Source organism: Strix aluco, chromosome 5 (assembly GCF_031877795.1).
Source record: "Strix aluco isolate bStrAlu1 chromosome 5, bStrAlu1.hap1, whole genome shotgun sequence".
Taxonomy (NCBI): domain Eukaryota; kingdom Metazoa; phylum Chordata; class Aves; order Strigiformes; family Strigidae; genus Strix; species Strix aluco.
In genome coordinates this window covers 10,528,501-10,544,942 of record NC_133935.1, presented here as the reverse complement: position 1 = coordinate 10,544,942, position 16,442 = coordinate 10,528,501, and the positions used below count along the sequence as shown (strand labels likewise).

General features: G+C 41.5%; 1 protein-coding gene across 2 annotated transcripts in view; it reads left to right on the top strand.

The window, feature by feature from the left end:
• Positions 1-290: 290 nt before the first annotated feature.
• TXNRD1 (thioredoxin reductase 1) overlaps positions 291-16,442 on the top strand; it is a 40,105-nt gene continuing 23,953 nt past the window's right edge. The window contains exons 1-3 of one of the 2 annotated variants that reach the window (XM_074825905.1): positions 291-309; positions 12,580-12,689; positions 14,908-15,030. In XM_074825905.1, coding sequence (XP_074682006.1) covers positions 14,944-15,030 — 87 coding nt within the window. In that variant the 5' untranslated portion in view covers positions 291-309; positions 12,580-12,689; positions 14,908-14,943. Of the gene's footprint in view, positions 310-12,579; positions 12,690-14,905; positions 15,031-16,442 lie in introns of those variants that run through there. The other variant, XM_074825904.1, reaches the window with a different exon arrangement.

Here is a 16,442-nt window from a genome sequence, read left to right as displayed (position 1 = left end):
CCCCCGCCCCCGGCTCCGGGCCAGGGCCCGCCCGCGCCCAGCGCGGCCTCGGCAGCCGCCAGGGGTCGCGCCAGCGCCGGGGCTGGGTTTGCGCGCGCGCGTGCGTGTGTGAGTGTATGTGTGTGTGTGTGTGTGTGCGCGCGCGCGCGCGCGCGCCGCTGGGAGGGGCGGCCGCGGCCGCCAGGGGGCGCCGCCGCGTGGGGGGTGTCGGGGCGACCGCGGAGGGCGCCATGGGCAGCGCGCTGCGGAGGGGCCCGGCGGTGCGGCAGGAGCCCGGCGGCGGCCCGCGGCGGCGGCGGCCCCCCGCAGGTAGGCGGGGAGGCAGCAGGCGGCTGTCGGCCGGCCGGCGGGCACCTGCCGTGGTAGCACTTTGCTCCGGAGTGGAGGGTTCCGAGTGCGGCGTTGTGGGAGGGGCGGTCGAAGAAAATGACTTGGGTTTCCCGCTAAAACACCCGGGAGGTCGGAGCAGGGCGCAGCCGGGCCGCTCCCCTCACCCCTCTCCCGCCCAGACACCTCTGGGTGGGTCTTCTGGGTACGGGAGTACCGCGCTGCAAACCCCCGGTGCGGCGCCGGGGTCTGCGGGCGGCGGGATCCCCAGGCACAGGCTGCTGCCGGCGGCGGCTGGGGAGGGGGAGAGGTCTGCAGTGAGGCGGGGGCCGAAGGGCCCTCTGGTCCCTGGAGGTCACTCCTGCCCACCGGGGTTGGGGCACGCTGCCGGGACAGCGATGGGGAAATGAGTGTTTCGGCTGTCTGCTTTGTACCTCCTCGGAGTCAGAGCTTCAGTCTCTAATGCTCCTTGGACATAGTGCTAACTGTGCTCTCTCTGGGTCTATAAAACCCGACAAAAAAAGAAGAGAAATAATGAGCTTGAAGTAATGAATGCCTGAAAATTAACCTGTGCTCGCATCTGGTGCTGTACAGCAGTTCTGCATAAATGAAAAAGTGCTCTTGGGATGTGGTTGAGCATTGAGCATCTACTGCTAAAAGAGTGTTTTCAGCTCAACCAAATCTTTGGGAAAGGGGTCTGTTTTCAAAGATATTTGTATATATGCAGTAATTTGAGAACATTGAAGCTAGAGCACCTTGGTAGCTTTAAGGTATAATATTGTAAGTTTTATTATGCAGAACGAAAATTTTCAGACTTGACAAAGAATAAAGATGCCTGTGCAGTAAGAATTTGCGTAAAGCAGGAGCACAGCAGGAGTTGGCAAATGCAAAGATGAGCTTTATAACATTCAAAACTCATGAAATAGGCTTATCGTTATGGCTCCATATTGCTTAGTATCTTTCAGTTATACCAACATAAAATCCTTCAGTCTGAGTCAAAAGCCTGGCATTGGAAGCACTGGATGTTCCCTGACGCTAACAGGAAGGACTGGGAAAAAAGAAAACTCAAACCACTGTGAAGAGAGTCCAGTTGTCCTTGTACTTTCAGGGCAGAGCAGTTAGGGTTAACCTGCAATAGTTCCCTTGCCTAACGCTGCCACTACCATGTTACAGTTTAGAAATACCCGATTTAACTTTAAATCAGATACTGGAAGCTAGGCAGGTGTGGTAGCACAGAGTCCGGGACAGAGTAAACTGCTATGGAGTTATACCCAAACCTAGTTCCTCTGGATGATGATGTATCTGCTGACACAAACTCAGAAACGAAGCCTGCATCTTAACGAGCTTTTTCAGCCTTGTGAGGCTGACTCATTTAGGCTAAATGACTTAAAAGAACATATTGTTTGGGCTTTGGTTTATATGCTCTGCTGTATCTTCGTTTTTTCAATTTAAGACATTACTATTCCCTGCTGCCCACTCTGCAACTCTGGTGCTGTCTTAAAGTAATTCTCCAGGAAAGTTGGTTTAAATTGTGACGTCAAGGTTTATATTTCAGCATCTGGGCAGCTTTGCTTCTGGGATGATCATGTACCAGTGGATTATTACCTGAAACCTAATGTTGATTTCCTGAAGGAACAAGTCAAAGTTTTTAATATCCATCAAGGACAAGAGAGGAAGGGAGTTGTGGGTGCTGTTGAAGAGGTTAAATAGAAGAGTAAAAAACCAAATAATTACAGAAGTGCACATAGAGATATGTAATTTACTTTAAAGCTGAAACATAATTCAAATAACCTAATTACTCCTTGTTTAACTGACTCTAAAACATGAACAATCTTAAATTAACCCCTTTCCATAGTTAGTCATACCAAGGCAGTAGGGTTTTTTTTATATCTACATACATCTCTTGGACAAGATGCATTTAAACTTATTTGTGTAGTAGGAGGAAGAAATTTGGGCTGTTCCTAGCTGTAATAATTTCTTTATTACCCTCTGGATCTATTCCCACCCTTCCATCATTTTGTCAATGGGAATAATAAATTCAGAGTTATTAATTCGCTGTAAGATCTAAGGTGGTTTAAAAAAGCAAGCAGTATCAAGCTGGCAGTGAGCAAAACTGTCAAGGAGAATGGTGACTAGCACAGGAAAAAGTAAGATAAAGTGCTTATATATATTTTGCATAACATAGCTATTAGATACATTCTCTTGTCCTTAGCTCGTGCTTTCAAAAAGGTTAGCCTACAATTTTCAAATAGCATTTAGTTTACTTCAACAGTTGCATTTTGCGTATGCAGAATTTATAACATTTTGTGGGTGTAAAGGTATGAAAATTGGAAATAACTCCGAAGATAATGCTTTTCCTTAATTTTTTTTGTTAATTTATCTCCTTACTACTTTAGTTTTCTGTATTATAAACATGCATTTTACTGCAGAGAGGATTAATGAGAAAAATCAAAGCTATACAATAAGGAGATAAACTTACATGTGTCAGAATTAAGATAGCCTGGGTTGCAGCTTTATAAAACATGTTTGTTTCTGTGGGACTCTACCTTGGTATCACCTCAAGCGCTGCTTTTTTTTTTCCCCCAGATCCTCATGCTAGGTGAATTTTATGAGCAGCTGTGTTTTCAGTTCAGTTTGACTTTAATGTAAGTTGAAGCTGCTTGGCTCCTTTCAGGACTGGGCATTCAGGACATGGCACATGCTCACGGGTAGGCCTGGAAAGTTACAGTAGACTTGGAATGAAATTTGGGTTGGATTCTACAAAGTATTGTTAAAGTCATTGCTCCTCATTTTTAGTGCTAATATCAGAGCCTCTGAATACTGTGAGATAGAATAATGGGGAATCCACTTTGGTGGTCCTAATTCTGTGCTGGAGTACAAATACTGATGGTGGTTAAGTGGCATTGACATTTATGTGTGGTGAGTAATGAGGCCCCAAATATTTTAATTTTTTGCAGTATTTCCTGCAGATGTTTTGACTATATAATTTACATGTGAACTGCTCAGATGTAACAATAACAGATGTGTCATAGCACTCTTTGTGGAGAAGAGCAGAGTGGACTTGACTCCTGGTGGTGGTGTCATGGCTGCCCACGTTCTTCCTCTACCCTTGTTAACAGCTAGGCCATCCCCTTGATGTCTGCAGTGAATGGGAACAGTGCTTGGCCCTCACAGCATATAATACTGGACCCCTTTTTTCCAGCCCATTGTTACGGTTTCTCTATTTTCAAGACTTCCGTGGAGATAAAACTTCACCACTTGTTCCTGTCTGAAGGCTGTTCCTCCATTAAGCCCATCTTGGACATTGTTTGGTAGGGTGTCTTGCTATCGTTTTGATTGTGCTTGTAGAAAACAAACCGAATACCACACAAAATTGTGCACTGTGGCTTATTCAGTATGCTGAAATGATAACTTACTGTCCTTTTTCCAGCGGTTTAAAGTGAGTGCGCTTTACCACTGCTATCTCCTGAGAAAGTTCGATCTTTGATGCCTCTATTTTTGATATCCGGTTTTTGATACCTGCCTGTTGTAACGCAGATGCCTTCCAGTCTGTGGCGTCTTGACTCATGTATTTCCTGTGAAATTCTTTTTGAGTTCTTGTTCGTGTTCCTCATTCATACTTTTCAGTGACTTCCTTTTTTGGATGTGGAGTCACATTGTAGGTCTTCCTCACAGAGCCATCCTCTAACTTGCCAAGCTATATCTGATGACATCTCTTTTTCCTTGTCTTCAGTTTGGTTTTACCTTCTCTTTTTCTTCCAAAAAGCTCACAGCTGTTGCTTTCTGTAGCATATTGCCTTTCCTCCTGTAGTTACTCTTTGTGCCTTGTGCTGTTGATTATGTAGTTGGATTCATTTATGGTAAACCCTGTGGAACTGTGCAACCCCCTGTAATTTTTGGCTGTTACAGCGCTGTCTGACCCAGCACTTTTACTTGCATAGAAGAGATACAAATGCAAAGGGAGAAAGTAATTCTATTTCCATAGAAAATAATAGTAGCTTAGTCTGGTGTAGTCTTAGCTTAAGAATCTAATGAATTGGTGTTACGTAGTGAACTGAGATATCATTTCATCTTCTATGCTAGCAAACTTGCCTGTTTTACTTGTTGAGTCAACTGCTTGGAGAAGAAGGTGTTTGGCACCTGTGTCCTGGCGTTGCATCCCCAGTATGGTGGGAAGGAAGCTCTTAACTTCCTTAACTCCTCCGATGTTTGAACAGCCTGACACAAAGCAAGCACGTCTCCGTAATTCTAGCTCACAGAAGTGTGATGTATTTACGGTTTTCCACCCATCTTTCACAACTGTTTCCAGCTAGACCTTTGTCAGAACCTGCATGCCTCAGATTGGTTTGTTGTGTCACTTAGGAGGCAAGACAGTTTGGAGGGCAGTGACCTGTTAGGTTATCCTGCTTTGCTCACCTTGTAGAAATGCTATGTCATTGTTTGCTGGGCTGCTACAAGCAGGATTAAATTGTTCCACCCAAGTCCTTTTGTTTTTCAAAGACAAGAAACTTTGATTACTCTGGACTAAAATAAGTGGGGTTTTCCCCTCCTCTTAAAAAAGCCCTGGTTGGCGAGGAAAAAAAAAAATCATAGGCTTCTGAACCAAGTACCCAGGTACTTTCCACGGTGCAGTACCTGCCTTAAACTTCATGCCCATTCTGGGGGATCGCCTGCAAAAAGCGTGTTTTCCTTTAACCATGTTCACTTTTAATATTGGTTTGTTTGACAGAAAACCTGATTGTGCATGAGCTGTTTTTCACCGGTTTTTATGTTCTCTGTGACTCAAATGCACCCCTGATTACAGGGAGACTTGTGGGAATGAATAAATGGCTTTAGTTGCGGTAGAGACAATAAAGGCATGGCCGATGGCGGTAGGGACTAATTGAATGGCACCAGCACCAGGAGATCCTGTTCCAGCCCTGCTGAGTACTGTTTCACCTCCTCTGTGCCTCAGGTGCCATACTTGTTCAAGTGGCTGGTGATACTTCCTCCTCTTGTCAGAGAGTTGTTTATTTACTGGCCAGGAAAAAAAAAAAAAAAAGTAGCATGAGAATATTAATCACTGTTTGTGGGAGCCACAGCTTTGCATTGGCCACAGGAATTTCAAGAAAAAAAACTCAGGAAGCTCATCTTTTTCAGGTCATCACGACTGAAAGGTGAGCCAGTACGGATGGCACTATGGGTGTGATGCACCTACAGGTAGTCATGCCAGAAATCAGCTTCCTTTGTTTTGATTCGGATTAGACAAAGCATTGTACTAATACAGGTAGATCCAAAAGCAACTGTGACTTTTGAAGGGAATGGACAATAATCCATTGTTAAAATTACCAGTATTGTAAGATGATGTTTTCCATAAAGACTGCATATAAATCATTATATGAGCATGTTACAGCTTTTACTACAGTTTCAGAGACAGAGGAGCTTTAGATTAAATTTTCCATAGCCTAGTTAATTTAGTTTACAGTGAAATAAAATGGAAGATGGAAGTGGTCAAAGTTACCTAATTAATTCAACATTTACCTGCCTTTTTACTGAGGAAGAGATAATCTGAAGTTTGCCTTCATTTAATTTATACAGCTTGTTCTGTTTAAGGCAATAGAGTTTGTATTGTAGATGTTCTAGAAGTATTTGAGGTCAGCATGTGATGTTATACTCACAGTTAGCTATTAGTGCTAATTAGAGCAACCTGGCTAATTCCTGTATGGTTTACTGTAAACAATTACATAAGAAAAGAGTAAAGGCGGAAGACTTTCTAGGGCAAGTACCAATTTTCTGATACTGCTGAGGACTTCGGTAGAGCGAGCACTACTAGGAAAGCCTGGGAGAAAGGCTGGGTCTTGCTGGAGTAGGATTTCAAGTTCCATAATTATTATGGCAGAAACATGTCTTGTAGGACTTTTCATAACAAGCCAGGAAGTACAATGATGTCCCTGTTGAAATCAGTAAAGTAAAATACTTTTTCATATTACAGTTGGACTTTTGTGGTAGCTGCCTGGATATTTAGAAAAGCAAAAGGAAAAGAAATGCCTGGAAGTAGGAATTACTTTTTTTGCTAGGAACTAGGAACTTGGGCCAATTTGAGAATCCCTTTTGCAGACTATCAGGATGTGACAGGTTATGAGCTTGAATGCCTGGTTGCATAGAGACTGAGGGGGGATATTCTAGTGTTGAGCTTCTTGCCCTAGGTTAGCAACTCTTCTGATTCTTCATGGATGCAGAGGTGGTGGATTGCAGCTCTCAAAACACAGTTCTGACCCATCTTGAGTGAAAAGCAGATTGGAGGATGTTGGTGAGTCAGTCCCCAGATGTTCATTAGAAAATTGAGCTGAAAGGGGTGAATATTGTCACTTAAGGCCTTTGTTTGGGCGGGAGCTTTTCCATTAGGTATAGAGAGCTTTGAATCAGGCCCTCGGATAGATGTCACTTGAAAGTTTGTCTTTCGTTTGATCTGACATTCGTCATTCCTCCATCAATATTTCTTCTTTGGCTTGTCTTGGTTTTGTAATATCCTGCCCTGCTATGTAGAGGTTAGATTAAAAGTTCTCAGCAGATTTTTATTGTTTGAGAAAACAGCACTGTGAAGCTTTCTGTCATTTTCTGCCTTTTTCATATGTTAATTGCATTTGATTTGCTGAGAATGATGACGGGTTTTTTTCCGATGGTTTAGAGTATTTAACACTTAGGTTGAAAATCTCCCAGAAGAAAATTTGTATCTACATGTTTTGCCACTTACTAAAATGCTTTTAAATATCTTTTATACTCAAATAGTTGTGGTAAAAAAGAGTTTATGTTTTCATGACGGAGATAGGTGTTTTGGAGTAACACTACAGGCTTCAGTCCCGGGCTCCATTAACAGAAATCTGTGCCAAAGTAGATCCCCGTGGTTTCTCTTTTGTGTACCCTGTTTCAACTAAGTGCAAAGTTAAGTTATTCCACGTTATGTCTTGATGTTGGTCCCATTCAAGCTATGCTTTATTTAAATGGAAGAAGTCTTAAGCTCTTAGATATGAAAAGGGGATTAACAAGAATGCAATAAAAGCGCTTTGCAGCAACACACTGAATAAATATAAGCAGTAACATAGTTCAGAAAACTTCCTATTTCTTAGGAAAATGCACTTTACTCTTTTACTTGTCAGTCTTGAAGCTCAGTGGTTTTAGAATTTGAGAGTGAGTCTGAATCAAACTTTGTATGAAACACCCTGTTCACATTTGTTCATGCATTCGGTGGGGCTTGGGAAATGAGCGTAGAAAAGGACATCAGTGAGCCAAATTACACAGCCAGTCTCTTAGTGAAGTTAAAGCTGGTTTCGATCTGCTCTCATTTATATCAGTAGTCAGGGATTTCCAAGAAAAATGCAATAACTTAATGAAGTAATTCTCACCAATGGTTTTAAGGGCTTCTTGGTCAGACACGGAGAGAGCATGAAGCCAAGAAAACCTGTGCATCTACTTTCTGATGGGATGCTTCCTATCACAATCATTTCAAAGACTTAAACACCTTTTGGACATTTCAGCAATATGTCAAGAAAGTCACTGGCAGAACCAGAGGAGCATCAAGGCTATTTTCTGGGCTTATGCGTCTGGTGCTTTCTTTGTGCTACATGAAGACTGCATGTGTGGAAAGACAGCAGATAATAAAACAGACCAGTGATCCAGGGAGAGAAGGATGAAAGTGATTTCACTGTTCAGTCTCATCAGTTAATGTTTGTTCACTCTGCAGGTGAAGGAGCTATTCAAAGCTCAGAAGTTCTTTGTTTTTCGCTTGAATTGCACCGATCAGATAGGCGAGCAGGCAGTCTTGAGGACTAAGTACATAGCTTCTCCTTCCTCAGTGCTTGCATATCCAGACAGTGAGATTCTTTAGGAAAAAAAAGTCTTTAGCCCTGGGAAATATGCATGTTTTTGTGTTATTGGTGAAGTCTTTTCGTTTGTTCCACTGACTATGGAACTTTTTCCTTGCAGGCTGAAATTTTGAACCATATAGAGTATATAAGCTGTTGCAAGCTTCTGCTTATATAAGTAGGTGCAAAAGATGCTCTGAGGTAGGGTTCTTCACCTTCTGGGTTTTGTTTTATTAATATTTGACACTTAAGGGGGAAAGTAAAGATTTTCTTCTAGCTTTATAATTTCTGTGCCGTGATCACACATGCTGCTTTTACACATAGTTAAGGACAAGTAGCTAATTTCAGAGAGAAGGCTAGAGGTGCTTGTAATTGAGTGTAACATACATCTTAGCCCTGTGTGTAGGCAGCAGGATTCAAGGCTCACATATACCAGCCTTCAGAAGTAGCATTCATGGGACATCAGTGGTTCACTCTTGATTAACAGCGCTTGTCAGTGAGCATTGAATTCTGTGTGTGTAAATGATGTTGGGTTGCCCTGTCTTAACGTTACTGACTTTTTTATGGGTTCAGACTTAGGCTGAGTTCAGGTGAGGAGGCAAATGTACCTCTAAGCTATCTTTATCCTTCCTCTGACAGGGCAGCCAAACGCTGAATCAGCACTTGGAAAGAAAGAATAGCCACAGGGCTGGGCTAGTTTATCCTGTCAAATGTACCAGTGGTTCTTGGCCAGGATCACTAGAGCACAGCCATGCAGCCCTTATCTGAGCAAGCCCTGACACATCATCTACAATAGCCAGCTCTGTTGCTTGTCTTGATTAGCTGTAAGGCTGTGTTGTGTCTCTGTCACAGTAAAAAAATGAAGTGTGTGAGGGAGATTGGAGGTCTAACTTACACCAGAGTACAATTTCTAAGTATTTTTAAATTTCCACCCACTGATGCTGGCCCTCAGGGAAGTGCAGGTACATTGTGATTCCTGTAGGGGCAAAGGCAGTTTGAGGTTCTCATCCTTCCTGCATCCTGGCCCAGGTTTCCATTCCTTCACAGTTTTGTCAGTTCAGCTGATTGCAAGGCAGCCTCTCAGTGTGGATCTGTGATATGATCCAGGCTGGAGGTGTGTATTTGAAAGGCTTGGGGTTTTTGCCTAGTCATAATCTGGATGATGTAATGGCTCTGTTACCATTACTTCCAAATATTTGAGTTTACACAAGGGAAGAGGTATGACCTGTGTTGAAATGGCAGAAATGAGCAAATCTCGGAGAAGGAAAAGTTGACATTTTCTCCACCTAAAAAGCTCACTTGAGTGTAAGGTAAATGTTCATCGTCATATGAAACGGCCTGTACTTCTCAGATGCCTGAAGATAAGGCTGTAAAGCAAGTTACATGCTTGTTCATAAGCATTTACAAAATTAGAGGCATCTTCAGAACTACTGGAGTAGAGACAGCTATTTTTTAATGACATTGTTTGTTAAAAATGTGAAGTTTGTTCTTGTTGATAATGTCCTGTGTGATAGAAAATCCAGGTAAATCAGCAAAGACCTTTGCCTTGAAGCACCACTTACAGACCTTCATGGCGAGCAGTTGAAGGGCAGGTGTTTTCCATGGGTCCCCAAGTCCTGCATTGGCAGCCCACTGAGCCCCTGGGTGGACGCTTTTGCAGAGTAAGATGATTCTTATCCTGGAGCAGTTCTGCTCACAAAGCTGGTCTGGGCTGTTGTGTTGAGCTGGTCACGTTCACGCCTGGTCAAGGCCTTCTGAAACTAATCATGCCTTTTTTTTACTCCCTGCTAGAAGTTACACAACTGACAGTCAAAAGTTCAGAGGCCTCGGTACCAGGGAGGACTTTGGTTTGTGAGGAAGCTCACTCCCAATAAGGAAGGATATGGATTAAAAATACCGTGGTTGTTTCACAGTATGTTTTTCCTCTACTCAAGAAGTGGCAGTGAAGGCTTAGTGTAGTCTACTTCAGAAATCGATTCAGGTAAAAGCTAAAAAGATGGTTTTTTTTTTCTGGTTTAACAAGCTGCTGAGCAAAACTGGCAGTTTCACTGCTACCAGAGAGAAAAATGTTGCTGCCTCCTCTTTCTCCCTGTGGGTCTGCAGGGTATGCCTTCTGCTGTGGTGCTCACGGGATCCTTCCCTAAGCTGGCTGAGCTTGTTAGACTGGTGGGAAACTGTCCACATCTTTTCTTCTCCTGGGTTAGTTTTCTCCTAGGTTAGTGAGCTGATTTAGCTCATGGGTCTGTTGGCTGCCAGAGCTGGTGCCAAGTATGCAGACAGCAAGAAGAATTAAAAAAAAGTGTGGTGGAAGAGAGTAGGCTTGTCCCCTTTTGACAGTAGTGATTTGTTAGATCGGTTCACCCCATGTCAAGGAGCACTTGGCAGGTCGTAGGGCAGGTAGCACTCAACAGTCACCATCTTCTAGATTGGGACTAACAAAACCCAAAGATGGTGGTAGTACAGTGTAAGAGCCTCACTGGATCTTCCTGCAGTGGCTGTGAGTTGCTACAGACTTGCTGGAGTAACACTGATGCTTGCGGGCAAAGAGAGTTGTCCTCACCGCCACGTCTCTGAGGATTATCCAGAGCAGCTTTGTGGTTCAGGTTCTCCTTAGCAGTCTTGCTCTGCAAAAAGGTATCTGCTGATTGATTTCTGGAAAGTATTGATTCACCAGGGCTGTGGGTTATTGTAATTGCCATTAATGGGTGGAATTTCATGGAGAGCAAGCACGTGACGCACCGAGCACTTTCTGCTTTGTCATCCTGCCTGTGGCAGGTTGCCCGAACCAAGGGAGAGGCCCCTCGCAGCAGCAGCAGCCGTCTGCATACTAACTCTTTCAAGTCTCTGCCAGAGGTTATGGCTGCCTTTGGGTTTTGGGGTTGTTGCTAAAGCTAGGCACCTCTAGCACAAATCTACCTGAAAATAATTAAGAGATGTTTGTATAAATGCCTGTGTTGTCTAAGAACTAGATTTTTATCTCATTGAAGATACAGTTTTAGGTGAACATTCCAGAGGTTGTTCAAACTTGTTATAGGAATAAAATACAAGGCTTCAGCTGCTTCAGGTACATGCAGGACTATAGCTCTGATAATATACTGAAGAAAAAAAATCTCCTTTATGAAGGTTGCGACCAGTGTTCAAAACCTGTGCTCTTACTTTTCTTTTTTTACATGCGTGTGTATATACACAGATTAATTCCTGCATTCCTTCCCCAAGCTAGAATAGGCCATTACCCATCACTAATATTACTATTAACTATTGCATAATGATTCTGATCTTTAAACCCCTTTACCAAGGTCAGCAAAGTACTCTTCCTACTATCTTTGTGAGATAAAGTAATTTTATCACCAAGTTTCAGAGAAGAAATTGGAGACGACAAGATTACAGACCAATTTTCAATGACTGCCTTTTCGCATTTGTGTGTGTGTGAATGCTCTTCAGGTTTGTGGGCTCAGGGCCCAAGGAACATATATGCATTCAGTATGGCTGTTGAAGTATGTGCACACGTCAAAGTTTCCTGATTAATGCTGGTTGTGCAAAGTATGTATGTGATTAAGTACAAACGAGTGTGTGCTGACCCGTTTGTTGGAAATTAACTCTGAGTTACATTAAGCTTATGTGGAGGAAGGCAGAGCTCATAATGGATTCCAATCAAGTATTAGATTTTCTTCTTTTTTTTTTTTCCATGCCATATTGAATAAAGTATCACCATATGTGAAGATGTTAATTTTTTCCTTACCACTAATATGCTTAACGTTTTCTATTGAAGATATATGTATCTGCAGTATATATATGAAATCAGTTATGACCAGTGGGCAAACAGATTTTTTCCAGACTTTTGAATATATTTATTTAGAGGATTTCATAGTATGAGCAAAACCATATGGCAGAAATTACTCAGAAGGGACGGTTGCATGGAAAAATTATATCAATAAATTGAACTGAAAGAAGTTTCCGGGGAACTAATTGCAGGAGAAAAATAAAAACTTTTAATTCAGTTTAAAAAGTGTGAGACTCAAAAAAATGACAGTACATCAGCATAAGAAAATCACTTTCTGGGCAAGAAAGGTTAAAATCAACATGTTCCTTTAAGACTGAAGTTTCAGGTTTAGCCACAGCAAATTTTATTTCCTGCTTTGTTCCAAGTATATTGTTAGATTGGCAAAAAGTACTGAAATCCCCGCCAACTCTCGTATGGGATTTTATTGAAGAGAAAAATATAGCAAGTCATCCTAACGTTGCAAATGACTCATCAGTCACCTTAGGAAACGCTCCCCCGAGACAGGCATGCTGCTGATGAGGAAGCGATGGAGCCGCCAGGCCACTCCCCCAGACCATTTTGCTTGAGGAGCGCAGCCTTCATAAAGGACGTCTCTCCAGACACTACGTTATTTTATTCTTTATTTCACAGAGGGAGCACAGACGCTGCAAGAAGGGCAGTGCGAAGTAACGGCAGAAACTTCACAGCCAGTTGTTTTTGTACAGGAGAAGCAAACAGGAGATCATGAGAAAACTTTAAAGGTAGGAGAGATACATTTTAAAGTCTATAATTTAGTTTTGATGTTGAAAAATAATAAGAATGTAGGCTTTCTTTAAAAAATTGTAGTTCCTGGGAGAAGAACGGAGAAGATCCGTTCTTAGGATGGGATCATGCTCATGAACAGGTTCTCCTGGTAAATGGGATGCGGAGCTTGTCAAGATCCTGGCCACTTTGGAGCGGGGTTCTAGGAGGTGGTTACAGAGGAGAAGGTTGTAATCTACTTTGTCTGATCTAAACTTTTAATATGTTTTCATGAAGAATGATTATGAAGAACTAATGAAAAATGAACCAAACAGTAGGGAATAAAAGCTGAAGTTTCTTAATCCACGTGAAAACATAAAGCGTTTTTCTTTAAAAAAAAAAAAAAAAAGTAGCATGATATAAGTAGTGATCTAGGCAAATTTCATGAGTAGGTATTGTGGTTTCTTAATACGCATCATAAAGATACCGTTCTTGGTAGTTGGGTGTGATGACTGTGTGGGAGTTAGTATGCCCTTAAGCTTCACACCATCCTGTTGCTACTGAGCAAACAAGAAGGTGTCCTTTGGAGAAGAATGCCACTCTTTCTCTTATTTTATGTCCCTAAATACAAATAAAGTGAAACTGTCTATCATAACACAATATATGCTCCTTTTTCACTCTTACTCTGATTGCGGTAGGAAGTTTGAGCCTGGACAATGGCCGTGTTAGAAAAACAGAAAAAAGGGGAACTGAGTGCAAAGTAGATTCAGTGGCAGGGGTGTATGTTGGGTTGTCAGAGCAGGAGGCGAAGAGGAAGGAAGATGAGGTATTTTTGGATGTTTTCACAACAGCCACAGGTGTTTTCTAGGATTTTGTTTCTTCTATTAACATGCTACCCAGGGTTATGAAATACTATTACAATGTAACTTTCTACAGGCAGATGCACAGTCTGAAGTTCTGCTGGCATTGCTGGGTAATTTGCTGGAGGGATAGGGGATTTTTGTCAGTGATACGGCTGTGCTGGCAGCAGTCTCTAGGGTAGACACAGTTATACTTACAGAGAGGGAATAATCTAACTTCACAGGAAGGCAACAGTAGAATGGGTTGAGTGCAAAGGGTTGCTTGATACAGAAGAAAATTAAGATGAGAATAGAAGGGAAACTTCTTTTGTTTTTTTCTTTCCTCTTATTTGCCATGACTATTCCAGTACTACTGAATCAGGTCCTACCTAGTTAGGCAGATAGAAACACTTGAATAAAAGCGAGAAGATTTGTAAAGGGATTAAGTATGGGTTTCATTATTTACTTTTTTTGGTCTAAAAAGTTCTGTCATTACTTTAGTTGATACTCACTGATTTACATCAGCTGAGGAATCTGATTTTTACCTAATCCAGATCTTGTCCTGCACTTTGAGAGGCATTGAGAATTTTGCCAGCAACTCCAAAGGCTTGAAGGTCTGAACCCCTGATAAATTGGAGCTTTGCAAATTAAGTACAAAGGCTCATTTTAGAAAGAGTATATGAAGACAATACAATGCTCTTTGTGGCAAACAGCTGTCAAAATCCGTTTTAGGACTTACAGGTTGTTTTTCTGTGGTAGTAGTCACCTCATGAAAAAAAGAATCTCATGTGAAACTGTAGTGATCACACTTGATCCATTTGACACCAAAGTTAGTTACAATGCTAAACCAAAGCAATAATAAACACCATCATGTTACAAAAATGGAGTTTTTGGAAATAGTTTTCTTCATTCAGTTCTGTTCATTCAGTTGGTACGGCTGGTAATTGCAGATTATTACAATGTTGTATATGATCATTATATTTCCCTACTAATATATGCAGGAGGAGGGGAAAAACACTAATTAGAATAAAGTCCAGGGCAGATGAAAAGAATAAAATAAATTAATGGAACGTGTGTGTCAGCAGGTATGTATCTCATCCTGGAGTACTCAGTGTGAAGAGGCACTGGAGTTGCGTTGATTTGGAAGACTAAACTCTGCAAAGAAACCCAGAGCTCCAACAAACAAGAAAATTCATAGTTCAGTATCTAATAGGTACTGAGCTATTCAAGGATGGATTCAGAAGATTGAATTTTTAAAAGCTAATTAAAAGCAGAGCTCAGAAAATTCAGATGCATTTATGTTCCCTTATCACAATATTTGCTGCTGAAAATACTAATTTTTGAGCACTGTGGGTAATGTTTCAATGTTCCCTAATCCTTTTTTGTTTTCTCTGTTCAGGTGCATAAGGAAGACAAGCCTCAGAACCTGCTGGAAATGAACGGGCATACGCCGGTGCCGCATTCCTACGACTATGATCTCATTGTCATTGGTGGGGGCTCAGGTGGTCTGGCAGCTGCCAAGGTATGAGAGAGAAAATACAGATTTATACTTTCCTTGTAAGTAGGTGGGTAACACCTTCGACATCTTGTATCTGGGTTTAACACTGTAGGGGCATAACATTTCTGCCTGATCAGTGGGATTTCTTTTGAGGTTAGCCCCAGTTATACAATATTCTTTTCCTTATGTTCTGAAGAAGAAAAACATTAAAATGTTGTGCTATACTTTGTAGTAGAATGTAACTTGGTCCCCACTAATGGGAGATGATGCTGTTGGTAGGTATCTCAACAGTGTTTACTAGTAGCTGAATTCAAATTGGACTTGTAATTGAAGAAGTTTTTAAAACTATTCAAAATTAACATCAGGAGGTTTCTAGTTTTATCTGAAAGTAATATCTGTTCAGAAATAGTTGCGTATGTTGTTTTAATTCTTCACAGTGGGGGAGATTTTGTGATTTGTGAGCTTATATAGTTGCTAAATGGAGATTTTGCCTATATTTAAGCAGAGTTGGGATCTCACCCTTCATTTCTAGGGTCTGGTACTTCCTGCCTGTAGCCAAATAACTTATGATTTTTGGTTAGGGTATTGCTTTTAGAAGCATATCTAGAATTAATTAAAAGAATCCACAGTGATGCAGAATATACCAGCTCTTAGAGTTGTCATTTTTCCAAATATTTGAAACTTGCTGAAATTTAGTATAAGTCAGTAAGTCTGCTTTACATCAGTAGTTAGGCACATTTTGCCTTTTCTTGCAGTAGTAGAATTAACTATTTAGAAGTGAATTGGGCATTCCTAGAAATAAAAGTATTTTGTTGCTCAAGTCCTGGAGCTGAATTATTTGTCTACACAGGAGGCATTTCTTTTGTTCTTGAGAAGTGAAGAAGGGTCATTGGGAAGTGAAAGAAAAACAGGAGAAAATATTTCAGCATAACATTGGATTCATACTAAACCTTGGCCCCTTAAAAGAGCTCTGTCATAATGGAAGAGTGCAGTGCTGAGTGGTGGATTGTAATGTGTTACATGTCCATAATCTATTTCGGTAGTTTACTGCCTTCCTATCAATAGGGGCACTGTTGTCACGGTGTAGGATGGAGGATAAGATCTATAAAACTTCTGAGAACCCACAAAGAGAAGCAGACACTGGTTCTTGGGGGATGGGGATGTTTTAGGACAGAAGAGAATAACAAGAGTGAAAAGGGAGCTTGCAGTAATGCAAAACTAGTTTGCAGTAATAAAAAGCCATCTGTTGAAATTTCCATAAGGAGACTGCTCTGCTTTGTTGTATACATATGCTAGGTTATGAAGCTACAGCGGTGATGTTTATTGCATCATTTTTCAGCTGTTGGACAGAAAAGGTCTGTATCTAGGAAGATAAATTGCCTTATTCCTTCAACTCAGTGTATAAAGTATATTGCTTCTTAGTGTTCTCAAGTGAT